This window comes from Apteryx mantelli, chromosome 17 (genome assembly GCF_036417845.1).
Source record: "Apteryx mantelli isolate bAptMan1 chromosome 17, bAptMan1.hap1, whole genome shotgun sequence".
NCBI classification, from domain to species: domain Eukaryota; kingdom Metazoa; phylum Chordata; class Aves; order Apterygiformes; family Apterygidae; genus Apteryx; species Apteryx mantelli.
In genome coordinates, this window is record NC_089994.1 from 6,872,544 (window position 1) to 6,886,647 (window position 14,104).

The following is a 14,104-nucleotide window of genomic DNA, read 5'->3' on the forward strand; positions in this document are numbered from 1 at the left end:
ATACTATGGGGTTTGGTTAGGGAGAACTAGAATATTTTTTTAAGGTGATAGTCTCTAACCAATTCTAGAATTATTTCCCAGTTTCTCCCATAGGATATTGTAGTATTGTCCTACTGTTACATTTTTTTCTATTTGTATGCAATTCATCTGGGAACAGCTGTTATGGTGACCAAACCCAGTATGGTTAAAAGGGCACATCTGGGTTGAAGCACCAAAAATTACCTCTGCTAAAGACTTCTGCTCAGTAGTCACAATGCCTGTGATTTTAATTATAAATCTTCTTTAATTTCAACCCTCAAAAAACTATCCTAGTCTTCAAAGTTTACCCTGTGAAGTCCCACACATCCTGAAACCCACTTGGATGACTGCTGTATCATGTTCTTGTGCCATGGTCCCTGCACCTCATGCATGTAAAAGCCACACCCTTTGTCATTCTCTGCAGTCTTCAAATACACAAGGTAACTAACTGAGAAGCAGAAAAAGAAGCTGCAGCATTAACAGCCAAGGAGCGTGTGGCATCTCATAGACCTATGCTTACAGAAACCCTGCTGAATGTACGTTCTTAGCTGCAGCCTACGGCTACAGCACCCCCATTTCACCCAGCCTGATGCAGCCCTTGTGCTGCCCCTCGCATGACCCAGACATGTGCCCTGAGTTTCAGGATAAAGGAGGGGACTGCATAATTGCAGGCAGATCCCTTGAATCCAGCATACAAACCTCATGAGGCTCAAACCCCAAATGGCAATCTCTCCCTTTATTTTTAAGCTCATGAAACCTCATCATGTGAAAAGCTTGAGATTGGGTAATGTTACATAATAAAATGGACAGTACACAATGGTATGACATCAAAAAAGAAAAATCAAAATGTTTAAATATTTTATGCTTTCACATTTGTCTCTTTTTCATTGAAATTTTTAATACCTTACAAGTTTAAACATCTCCCTCATAAATTATTTTGTGATCTTGATGTACGCACAGTTCAGCTGTCACTCAGAGGCTCTTACTTGACAGTTCAAAGATGTTATTACAGTCAGTTGTGGGAAAAAAATTATCTTATGCTGACAACTGGTATTTTCAAGACATTTGAAATGGGGAAAAATTTATTCTTTAGTCTCAAAGTTGGCACAATCCATTTATCAGGTCTTGTGTTGTGGCAAAAATTATGGGTATTTTATTTCTGATGTATTACAGTACAATGTATAAATAGTTTAGTGAAAAGTAGCTATCAGAATCCAAATACAGTGTTTCGCTATAATTGAAAAATCAGCATATTCTTCATAAATGCAAGTGAGCTGCTATCTTTTATTCCTCCCTCTCAAAAACAACTAATCGGAGTGGTGAAATGATTTAGGACAGAAATTCAACTAGGTTGTTTTAAAAGAAGAAGTTTTTCCACTTGACACTATATAAGGTTAAAATACAAATCTTCAAAATACCCTTAATTCAATAAAAAAGAAAAAATTAACAAGTTAAAAAAACCTCCTCTTTAATTTTCTTACACATTTAAGTGGAGCATCAGTTAGAATCTACGGAGAAAATAGGTAAGACAGGACTCCCACAATATAGAGTTCAAATGGCCATTCTTGAAAGAAACTTGCAGTCTTTTCCTGCTTCCTATTGGCAATGATGAAATAAGTGTAATTCCAAAGCAACACCGCTCTTTTTGCCACCTATTTTGTACTTTTTGAATGGCCTAAAATTTTACATGTTTCAGTACACGATAGTTTCTGCATTGCATTGGTCTAACTGCTGTTACTCTGGTATTACAAAACGCAGCTCATTCATTGTAGGTGAAATTAATCACAGTGCACCGAGACTGCCAAATCCTTAACAGCATTTGGTTTAGCTTTACTCTGTGATTACCACCAGTTCAAACCAGTAATACATAGTTAAAGATTTAAAAGAAAGTAAATGAAAACAAACACAGCTGAATTAGAGTATTAGCTACTTCTGAGATATCTTTGAGATCTCATAGACAACATTTGATGTTTAGGAACCCAGAAGACAGCAAACAGTACTTTTGTTTAAAAGGGTAGGAAGGGTACACTCTGGAGTTACAGACCAGTCAGAATTCTGAGAAGAATACTGGAACAAGTTATTCACACCTAAAAGGCAGCATAAGAGAGAGGGTATAAAGGAGAAGTAATAGATAAAACCTTTGATATCTAAAACTGCCTAAATATTTTAGTGGAATAAGGCTTTAAATATCACATGATGTTCTCATAAGCAATGAAATAGACTAGATTAAGCTACCTCAGGGGATACACACTGATGATACTTGGAAGTTTTCTACTCTGTGTTGTTACCTACAGCTCACTGTCAAATGAAACACAAGCGGCTTTCTACCAGGGATAATCCCAGGACTGGTGCTGCTCAGTATTTTCATTAATTATCTGGATGATGGAATAGAGAATACATTTTTAATCTGTAGAGGATCCAAAGCAGAACAGATTTGCAAGTATTTTGGAGGGCAAAATCAGAATCCAAAACTTCAGAATGCAGATAAAGGTCTGAAATAAGTAGAATACAATTTCAGTAAGACCAGCTGGAAAGTTGCAATTTTCTGGAAATAATCACCTGCATAAATACAAGTTTGGAAATTGATAGCCAAAGAGCAATTGTGTAGTTGGACTTTACAGCTGTTCACAAAATGAACATGTCAACAATGCTGTGCTATTGCAAAAAAAAAAAAAACAGACAAAAGTGCATTATGTAGGACTTGCAAAGTAATATTCTCCACTAGAATATCTACTCCAGCAGCAGACATCATGAAGCAAATGTGAGTCAAAATGGAACAAGTACAGAGGGCAGCACTGTAGATTTAGAAATCACGGTCTACGAGAAAAGGCAGAGAATCTAAGCTTGTTTCACCTAGGGATGAGAACACTGAAGGGACAACATGGTTGCTGCAGAAATCATCTATTCTCAATGCCTGTGGGAATAGAAGTAGTAATGGATTCAAAGAGCAGCAAGGAAGGGTTTTTTTTGTTTTTTAAGACATGAGGGAAGCTCTGATAATCCAAGAAATTTATATAATGACACAGACGGCCTAGGAAGGTTATGGAATCTCCATCATACAATGGTGGAAAAAAAACAATTATATGGAAATCTATTAGGACTGATTCAGTTGGAACCGAGCCTACCTCAGGTAAGGGGTAAGCTACCTGACTTTCCCAAGTCCCTTCTCACAGGCATCTAGTGTTTGGCTCCTAGCATCTGTCTCCTCCAGGACTAAATCGCAGGCTTGGGACCTGACAGAACATCATGAATATTGTGACAGATTCTTGTACTTTTGACCAGAACAAAGCACAGTGCTCCAAAGTATCTACTCAAAATTGTATCTTGCTGTTTGAGTCATTAGTATGGTAAAGATAAAACCTTCTCTTGTTTGCTACTACTGCCATAGCAATCAGAGAAAATCAGTTCTAGTAGAGTGTGTGTTCCTGCGTGATTACATTTTATGCTGTCAAATTATATGATTCATAGTATTATATAGTCCTTCCTTCATCATGGTTTGAGCCATCCAGAGTTACATGAAAGGAAGAACTCAGAGTTCCCTCACACACACACCTCTATCCTCATATTTCAAACAACAAATCTTAATGTTCTGGCTTCTCAGATGCAACCAGCTTCTTGTGTAGTTTTATAAAATAGATAAGGCTTACTTAACTATTACTCTACACAGAATGTAAAATTCATTTTCCCCTCTAAAAATTAGTCTTCTACAACTTTGTTTTTTATTATTCCCATCAAGTGGCACAAAAGGTCAATTAAAATACGTGGTATATATGGCCAGGTGTTCTCTTGGAGCAGTACAGCTCAATGACAAAAATAAATATTTTTGAAATGCCAGGTATTTTTTGAAGCCTTTGAAGACATAAGAATAGAGGACTTTTCACAAGCTGAATGACTAAAGAGATGCTTATAGTAAAAAATACTTTGGAAATGAGGAGAGTAATTATAATAGTCTAATAAATAACTTAAAAGTTTCATTAAGTGTCAATTCTGGCCTGTTTTTAAACCTTAATTGTCCACAGTTTTGCAAAGGTCTTTATACAATGCTGCTCACTCTACAAATTGTATGCCTTGGAAAAAACAAGTCCAAAAAGTAAATCACAATATTACTTTGTTGACAAATGATTTTGTAAAAAGAACAGCTTACACCAGAAGGATCAAAGTCAAAGCCTTTATTAAGTGTTCCTTCTTTAAACAGACTGCATTTAATCCCCCTTTCGCATTTGTGATTTCTAAGGCTATTTAAATACTTTGTTTTACAGGGATTTTCAGTCTTCAGAACCGTCACAAGCAGCAAGTTAGCAGTACACAGAAACAATACGCTTTAACTTTCACCGAGTTCTACTCCTGCTTCACAGGGTCTGTGGAAAAGACTGACAGTAGTTCCAGTACTGGAGTTTTTGCACAGACCCTGAGAAGGAGATAGGTTTCACCAGAGTTTAAGCCTGATGCGCTCTAGCAACATCTCACGATTGGCCACAATTTACCAGTATGATCGGTGTAACTATTTCTTGTGCATTATCTGTTTCAAAAAGGGACCAAATTTTCAATTTTCAGCTAATGTGGGTCTAATTAAGGCTATCCTGGTATATTTGATATTAAAATACTCTCTGGGAGTCCTTTTCATGAAATCCCATCAGAATTAACATTTTCAAAAATGAAAACATTTAAAATTGGTGTTTGAGTTGCAATGCTGATGCAGCGGTTGGTTCAGTGTTTTCTTGTCTTCTGGAGCTTTATTATCACGTCAGTATAGTGTCATCTATCTGTTCATCAGAGTCAGCCTGGCTAGCCAGCTTCTTCAGAGATCTCCGGCAGCTTTCACTGAGAAGCTCCAAACTGGCAGCATCTAGAATCCTGGAAACGGACTGTGGAAGGAAGTTAACACCAGTTACCAAGTTCCTTATGATATACCATTCAAAACAGAACAATTTCAATGCCTTTTAAAGTATATTTAACTGCAAACTTGCAAACATACCAAAATCTTTCATCTAGTTTTATGATTTCAGATATAAGAACTACACAAAAGTATAGCTAGGACTTAGAAAAGAGGTCTGGATATTGACCTACAAAGGAGTATTCCATCCATCCTAAAATACTCTAGCACCACTAATACTGCAACAAGATTATACAGGTGACAAAAGCAATGCTAGCAGCCCTAGCTGAGGTGAACAACTGCACAGTAAGAACTTAAGGCATTTTGAAAGCAGGGCTACTATATTAAATATGGAGAGTATGTTAAATACTTTCATTCTGGTAATACTGCACTGTAAAGTTATGCAGTATCAGATCACTTACATATTTCTTCAAGAAAGCTTAGTATGAGACTACTGATGAAGGTTTAAATGCAAACAGGAATACCCCCCTCTGTTTCATAAGCACCCCCAGCACATTCTGAGGCAGTAGGCTCCAGGCACGCTGTCCAGAACAACCACAGACAGAGCAACGTGACACAGCCTTCTACTGGTGGTTATACTTTCTTCTGACTCATACCTGGAGCACTTCTTCGCCCTCTCTCATCTTCAGAAGATTAACAATGGCTTGATCGCTGTAGGCTCTTACACTGGTGTTTTTATCCTTTGTATTGTCCAGAAGTGCTTTCAGGATTGGTTTAATTGTCTGAGGATCCAGTGAGGGAAGATGGTTTTTATTTGCCCACCAGATCATCTTTTCTGCAACTAACTTTATGTCACTGGATGAGTTCTGGAGACACTGCAGGACACAAAGATGGTCTTAAATTCAGATATAGCAAGGACAGGAACTTAAAGCAGTAGTTCATCTTTTCTCTAATTTAAGTGTGTTAAACTAAAACAAGAAGAGTAAGCAGTTAGCAACTTGCAAATGTACAAGAGACAAACGTTATCAACAAGTTCAAGTAAACTTCTGAATAACAGTAAGAGGATCACACCTTGAAAACAAGATACTTTTTAAAATGAAAACTTCTGAAAATGTGGTTGTTGACAGGGTCACATGCTTTCCTTTCAACCATCTCAGGAAGTGACAATGACCACTAATGCAGCAAAAGCTGGTAGTGTCAGCACTCCTGTAAAATACACTCAATTCATCCACAATGGCCAAGTCAATCTCTGATGTGTAAGGGGCATTTCTACAATGTATTTTATTTTAAATTAAAAAACGTACAGCTTCATTATTTTTGATTTAAGCTCAATACACTTAAAACAAATCAAACCTAACATCTAAATGTCACTCTGCATTTATACTGCGATAAAGGTATTGGTTCGTGTGCCATTTACAATTATTTTATATCCTAACAACATTATACAAATTAAAACATGAATATAAGATTTCAAACAAAAAGTCTGCTTTGAAGAACGATGGCCTGCATCATGTCAATTTGCATGTTTGATAGATTTTATGGAAAGAAAATAAACCAGAACAACAGAAAGGAAAAGGCATTTTTCAGTAGATTATTTAAATACATGTGAATTGAAAAAAAGTGTGAACTTCAATACTCTCTTTTCTCCCAGTCTTTAGAAACTACTCCCTTCCAGAAACATGGAAGTCAAAAGTACTGCAGCAAAACCAGGGAAAGTAAGAGTTACTATTTGATGTGATTGTAACAAAAACCCTTCCACCTTTAGCACTCTAAAGAAACAAAGTGACAAAGAATTCCCCCCTCCTTTTCTCTACATCTCTGCCAGGTCTTTGTTGCAGCAAAGAAAAAATGAATTCATAAGGAACAAAACTGAGGTCTATCACAGAAAGATCAAAGGTCAAATTTTCGTTCTGCAGCAAGGATAGTGATATCATGTTCACAGCTGCAAAGCAGGTTGGTAAAGTTATTCTGTCTGTACTTTGCCATGAAAAAAATTTAAAGTCTAGATTTCCAAGCCGCAAGGGATTTAGAGCTTCCCAAAAGATGTTCAAGGTTTCAGTTTTCATGCTGAAATATGATATAGAAATTTTGTAGAGAAAGTCACCCATGAGTTGACTTGAACAAAGGTTATATTACACTGGTTAAGATCAAAGGAGAACAATTGCAGGTAGCATAAAAAGTCCTACCTTAATAAAGAGGTTGGAAAGTTTTGGGGGAAGGTTCCCTCCTTCCCCTTCCATGTGGTATTTCATAAGAAAGCCCATCCCTCTGATGCCACTAACTGCAATTGGAATCTGTAGCATAAAGACAAAAATTAATTTTATTAAAGCAGAGTTCAGCAGTCTTGATTAAACCCATGGTCACATGGACTGGTGAACTTTGCAGAAGGCTGAACAGATCTTTCAAACAACTGTAGCATGCAATGCAGAAAAACTTAATGTTACTGGGTAACATGATGAAAAAACAATACTGTGGCTGTCAGCCACACAGAATGAGGCAGCAGGACCCACATAGCCCTAAAGTTCCATCCACTACACCAAATTATTCATTGGTATGAATAGCAATTCAAAGATTTAAAAACCTTCCTCCTAAAATGAAAAATTTGCATGTCTTATAAATCCGGCCTGTAACTGAGCACTTCTAATAGGACAATAGAAGTGTAATTTGCCTCCAGTGAAAGCTACTCCACAATTTAAATAATCTTCATCTCCACAGAGACCAGAACTCAGAGAAGAATCAGGACAGGCATGCAATTTGCCTATAAAATTGCATCTATCATGGGACAATGTTCAGATTGTGCTTGGAGATTTTTGTTCTGTTTTGTTTGGTAACACAGCAAACCTGCACACCTTTAAAAACTACTCCCAACAAGCTCTTGCAACAGAACTCATCAGCTCTCATGTAGCACTTACTCTGTCCGCAGTGGCATTACTGAGGATCATCTCCTGAACGCTGTTGTAGTATTTGGGGGAACACAGCCTGCTGGGAGCTACATTTACAGCCACTGAGAGAGCCAGGCTTCGTCCATGTCTCACCATCCAGTCAATTCCAGAGACATCAGCTGCAAAAGGAGAACAACAACTGTGAGGCTCCCCTATCTGTTCCACCTGATCTAAGAAAGCTTTTGTCAGTTTGTCAATTCACTCCTATAAAATGAAATAATAAGCAGCATCTAAAGCAATGCCTTGCTTCTTCCACTCCTCCCAAAGAAAAGCCATACAAACAGTGCTTAAATGCGACACCTCTACCAGACAGGAACACCTTCTGGGCACATACGGAAATCTGACGCAAACAAGTGACTTTGTACTGTTCAGCCCAGATATTTCTGATGGTGTCAGTCACATGTAATAAAGACCTACATCACTTAGTGCATGAAGGAGCCTGCCATCAGAATTGCACAAGATTTGACTCTGTAATAAAATTGTAGAAGTCATCTGTAATTTGAAACCAGCTAACAAATTCCCTTTTTAATTTCAGAGGAGAGTGCCACAGCACTACTAACTGCTACAAGTTCCTACAAAATTCATGCTTTTGTCTAACTTAGAGGCAAATGAGTCAATACTCCAAAAGCCTCTGAACCCATCAGATGTGATCTGTGACAAGATTAAGCCAATCTAAGATCACAATGTCATCAAGAAAGTTGGACCTGCTCTTCCATTCACCCCGCCTGAACATCCTGTTGTCTCCCATCTTCTGTGTCAACTCTAGCAATCTACAGTAGAGACTCATGTTTAAGATAAAAGGGGAGGAACCTAACTAACTATACACAAAGTTTTCCTGAACCAATAGCTGAAAAGATATTTTCTTTCATTTTTCCGTTTCCATTCCATTCATAATAAACAGCTTCACCTACCCAGTAAGTGTTGGTGGAGAACAGTACTGAGCTCCTCTTCTGACAGAAACGCACACAGTTCTGCTAAGCAACCAGCTGAGGCCATGCGGGTGGCATCCTAGCAAGGAAAGGAAAGATGAGTAAGACTGGTTGAACTCAATACATATGAGTGATATGCAGCAAGAGCAGCAAGTGACAGAAGACAATATGAAATGACAAGAAGGAAATAAATAGCAGCAGACATCCTTTCACTCCTATTGCCTATGGATTTCTGTCAGAACTTAAAGCCAAACCCACAGTCAATAAAAGCCAGCAGAGACTGAAGGACAGAGCTTACATAAATTCTGATGCATTACATGGAAAAGTCATAAAGATGAAAGTGAGTATTTTGAGATATGTAAAGTTCTGATTCATAATCCAGAAAATAAGTGTTACTTCTAGCCATCTCCAGATGAGCTTGTACCTGTGATAAGCTCATCCTCCTTTTACCCCAAAACTTTGTTGTTGTTTTTTTTTAAAACTTTGTTTTGCCTATGCAACTATCCCACCACTGTACCTTTCCACCCTGAAACTTGCAATGCAATCAGAATTCTTCAAATTTTCTATTTCCAGCATGCCAACAGTTGCATGTCTATGTTGCATAAATAAAAACATAAGGAACAAATTACTAGATGGTTAATTTTGATCTCACATATGCTATCTGCCATACACAGAAGATCCTACATTAAAGCTGGAGAATTTCTTGTTCATTGGCAAAAAATCTGCCATTAGTTGAAAAACTTCTCACACTTAGATGATTAACCCCACCTGAGAACCTGCAAATACACGTATGTGCATATGGCGAAGGTATTGCAGGTTTTCTCCAAGATAAAAAGCAAATCGCTACTTTAGAGCTGCCTCAAACGTGTTGGTGAAGAACTGCAGGTCAAACCCACATACACAGTTGCTAAGGAAACATTAATTTTGCAGATTTTTCAGAGTTACAAGTGATTGGCTACAGATCCAATTCTTGCACCTGGCTCTCAGCTAACACACTGCAAGGCTCCAAGGAGATCGATTTTACAGACTGAATTCAGTTTAGTGAGTAAAGCCCAGTTACATGTTTCTTTATATAAGTTTCTCTCTATTGCCTGATTAGTAACTCCCCCAGAAGTTATTTTAGAAAGTAATTTTGTTAGAAAGTTCAGATTTTAAATTTAAAAAGAGGGAGACTCTACAGCAGGAATCCCTTGCAGCTGTCTGAAGCAATACCTCATCATGTCCCAGCATCCCTAGAAGCACCGTGCTGATATTCTTCCTAATTGCAGCATCTACTTTTGCACCAGCTCCTCGTGTTACAAACCGCAGAGCTTGCAGCATTGTGTCCCTAGAAATGATCAGAACGTACAGTCAGAGATTGTCTCTCCCCTCACCCCAACGAGGAAATTGAGCTCTGTATACTTATAACAGTTTCCTACACAACAGTTACATTAATATGCCTTAAAGTTTAGGAGAACCTCTCTGCACGGATAAACACTCCGTGATAGAGGATATTTCCACATTTGTTTACTTGCATCTGTTTCTTAAAAAAAGTATTTTCTGACCATTCAGAAACAAAAGATTTTCTCCATCAGAAAGTTAATTTCTCAGGGATCATTTAAGATGCAAGAATAGCTGTATTACTTCACATCAGGCTGACAATTGATAGAACCTTGTATCTGAAAGTGGATTGCAGTGGATTACTGGGGGACAGAAGAGGGAAGAACTGTGCAGATATCAAACAATATATCCCCTGTATGTCTCAGCTTAGCTTTTGACCTTTTTTTTTTTTTTTTTTAAACAACCCTTGATTAACTGTCAGCTGCTTTCACTAATAAGTAAATCTTACTCTCAGAATTAAGGGGAAAAACAAAAACAAAAATCAAAGTCTACACAAATAGCTAAAATAGTTTTGTTTATAACTGTTTGACTTTGGAGCATTATACAGCTCTGGCTCTTCTTCTGCTTTCAAGTAGTTTCTCACCGTATTTAAAAGATTCACTTGTCCTAGCCCTTTCTTTCATCCTTAATAAGCAGCAAGGTCTGGGATATCACCTACAACTTACCTGATGGCAGAGTCATCACTGGAACGAATTCCATTCAACAGCTCAGTAAAGAGAGGATCCACTTTTACATGGATGACAATAAGTTTACCGAGAGCATCAGCAGCTTTAAGGCGAACAGCACGGTGTGAGTCTTGCAGAGCTTTAGTGAAGGTTGTTTGCAACTGAGGAAGAAACGGTTTCAGGGCAATCTCAACCTATACCAAAGATGAAAGAAGGGAAAGTGATGTACTCAAGTCTGAAAGCAAAGCCTGAAAACAGCAAGATTTTTGGACTGGTTTATCATTTCACAAAAACAGTGGACATGAGAGAAATTAATTTCATGGTAGCTTTTAATTATCTGAAAGTGGAATCAGCATTTAGCAATACTTCTAAGAAGTCCAGGTCAAATGTTGGGGGCTTTTTTTTGGTAGGCCAGAAGCTGCTGGAAGAATGCAAACCAGTTAAAGTGCCGTTCCTACATACCAGATCCACACCACCAGACTGTATTTAAATGAACAGTAACAGATAATTTTGAAGGTTACCATGGAAAATGTTTACTAACCACAGTCAATTACTTTGAATCTTACCTTGGCTAACAGAAGGCTTAATGTTTCAAGCAGAGCCACCTTGACGTTCCAGCTGAACCGATCTCCCAAGATCCTAATAAGTGGTCCAGTAATGCTCACCACAGATGGTTTAAGGGCTTCAGCAGAAGTCAGCTTAATAACTAGTCCTAAGGCCTTTGCTGCTTCCTCCTTCTGCTCTGGATTACCAGTTAAAACACCTTCCCTCAGTACCAGGAGTATAGAAGTCACTCCCTGTCATGAGAATTAGATAAGAAAACTTAGAAGCAAAGATGGGAAAAAATACATATCTTATTTTTGCTCCTCTTATACACCAGATGCACAAATTTGGAGAGTTTCCCCTCAATTTCCTATTGACCTTCAGTTGCCTGCTTCCCCATTTACAAAGCTACTTTTATTCAGTTTTATTTCATGCAGCTATGCCTTACTAAGCCAGTTGCTATGAGAAAAGTGCTAGCTGCTGAGGGAATTTTTAAACCAGAGAAATTTGGCACAGAATTCCAACACTACTCCTCCACAAAAAACAGCCAGAGACCATGACTTACATGCATAGCGGAATTGTCAAAGATCTTGTTACAAAAGAAATCTGTAGGGCAATATAAGAGCAGCAGTAACTTACAGAAAGTTTCTCCAACATACAGGAGGTTTGGAATACCCCAATAGTCAGCATTTCTAGTAGCTGTAAAGTCATATGAACCAGTTCCCTGAAAAGGTGGGACATTATGGCTGTGATGCATCCACCTTTGCATCACATGCTCATTCTGATCCTTTACCTTCTTAGGTATACAGAATCCTGGCACATGCTCGCCCTTGGCCTCATTCCCTACAACTCGGATGTCCTTGTGTAGGTCCTCAATGAGAGCAAGCTGGTTCCCGGCATCTAATTTCTGCAGGAGAGAGAGATAAGGCAGGCAAAGATGAACTAACATCACAAACAGCTATTCTTGGAGAATTCTTCTCAGGTTTGTCAAGAGAAGACACCCATTTCCTGCATCTTCCAAAGATCTGTCCATTCACTCAAGCTGCTGCAGTCAAACAAACTCATCTTACACCTCTCAAATCTTTGCAGCAATCATGTAGTTTCCAATCAAAACAGAAGGTTCACTTTAAGCAGTATTTTTTCAGCTATCCCCACTTCCTCCTTGCCAGCTATTATCGCTGTAACCTTTTCAAGCTGCCTCTCACCTTGGTGATGGAATTGAGCGCATCCCAGCTTTCATTCAGAACTACAGGATTGGTATCATTAAATAGTCGTATCAAGCCTGAAACCAAGTTCTTGAGATGACCAGTATAGTCAGCTTTCGTCTTGGAGCAGTAGATATTCAGCATGACAGCTGCTGCCTGTCTCATTCCCAGCTCAGAGCTGCGGGTAGCTTCTAACAAATCTTCAGTTATAATTCTTTGTCCAACATCATCTTCCACAGACAGGATTACAGACTGGCAGTTTGCCATCTCCTAAAGAGTCCAAATTAACTTTATGTTAACTCTCAAACGGAACAAAAATAGATTTAGCTCCTGGTTTCCCTATGTTATCCAGAGTGTTATCTTTTAGAAAAATTCTACAACATAACCCCCTTGCTAATCTTTTCTCATGGAATAGCTGGTCACATCACCATTAAAAGCTAGATTCCAAATCAAATTCATGTTCGTAACTTACTGAATGACAAATATAAGTTAAAAAAAAAAAAGAAAGAAAGAAAAAGAGCAAGAGAGAGAATGGATCATCATTCCTGGAGCAGATTTATGTACATGACCAGCTCTCAAAATTTAGCAAGTGATCAAACTTTGCTCAAGTAATTTTTGCACTGGTAGCTCTCCAGCTGCAGAAGGACTGCCCATACTTTCCATAAAATGAGACCAGCTCAGTCTCCCACATCTTACTGCAGACTCAGCCCTCAGACACTGTGGGTCTTATCAAACAAGATTTCTTTTTTATTTAGGTATTTTCGTGCTGTGCATCACAATACTAATTATAAATATGGGCTGCAGATATGTTAGAGATCTCTGGGCAGATTTTGGGCAGGCTTTGGGCTAGAAGGCTAAAAGCTGAGCTAATGGGCATCTACAGCAGATAGACAATAAGACTCTTATCACTAACATCCCTAATTCACCAAGTTGAGCAGATGTCTATAAGCAATCACAGCTCCAGGTTCTTACATAGCGCTCTGGACTCCAGATACCAGATGTTTCTGAGAGCAGTAGAGAAGGAGGACTACATGCAAAAAAGATTTTTTTCTCCCTTTAGACCTTTAATCTCTCAGTCTTCTACACAAAGAATAAATACAAAGTTAACTAGACACTCTGGCAGTTCTCCAGGAATTGAAATATACTGAGAATTGTATGATGTTGCAGGCCAAAGATTTTTGTATGAATATGAATAGACTTGGAAAGCATACATTTTTGAATTCACAGTATGCCATCAGCCAAAAAGACAGCCTAAAGAAGATAAGGGACTGAATTAAAACATGCAATCTGTGAAGCTAGAGAATGCAGATTTTGTGCTGAGAAGTAAACCTGAAGCACTATCTTCAAGCAACCTGTCATAAAAGAGAGCTGAGCTGTGCTACTTGCCAGTTGCTCTTCACTGGTCCCCAGCTTCTCTTTCAGTGCAGACATCATAGCAGGTAGGATGACACTCAAGTGCCGTGTCAGAGCATCCCCTGCCACTGATGAGAGGAAAGCTAGCACACGGGTGTTTACAGGAGGAGTAGTCAGCTGAAAAAACAAGCAAACACACAAGCAGAAAGATTTTTCAGAAGGAATCTCAGGTCAC

General features: G+C 38.4%; 1 protein-coding gene across 1 annotated transcript in view; it reads right to left on the minus strand.

Annotated features, from left to right (window-relative positions):
• Window positions 1-854: 854 nt before the first annotated feature.
• Window positions 855-14,104, minus strand: part of GCN1 (GCN1 activator of EIF2AK4) — a 47,767-nt gene continuing 34,517 nt past the window's right edge. Inside the window, exons 48-58 of the mRNA XM_067307095.1 lie at window positions 13,903-14,046; window positions 12,517-12,786; window positions 12,105-12,218; window positions 11,335-11,565; window positions 10,769-10,962; window positions 9,936-10,050; window positions 8,706-8,802; window positions 7,765-7,913; window positions 7,039-7,146; window positions 5,509-5,727; window positions 855-4,883 (exon numbers count right to left, since the gene is read on the minus strand). Coding sequence (XP_067163196.1) covers window positions 4,758-4,883; window positions 5,509-5,727; window positions 7,039-7,146; window positions 7,765-7,913; window positions 8,706-8,802; window positions 9,936-10,050; window positions 10,769-10,962; window positions 11,335-11,565; window positions 12,105-12,218; window positions 12,517-12,786; window positions 13,903-14,046 — 1,767 coding nt within the window. The 3' untranslated portion in view covers window positions 855-4,757. The remainder of the gene's footprint in view (window positions 4,884-5,508; window positions 5,728-7,038; window positions 7,147-7,764; window positions 7,914-8,705; window positions 8,803-9,935; window positions 10,051-10,768; window positions 10,963-11,334; window positions 11,566-12,104; window positions 12,219-12,516; window positions 12,787-13,902; window positions 14,047-14,104) is intronic.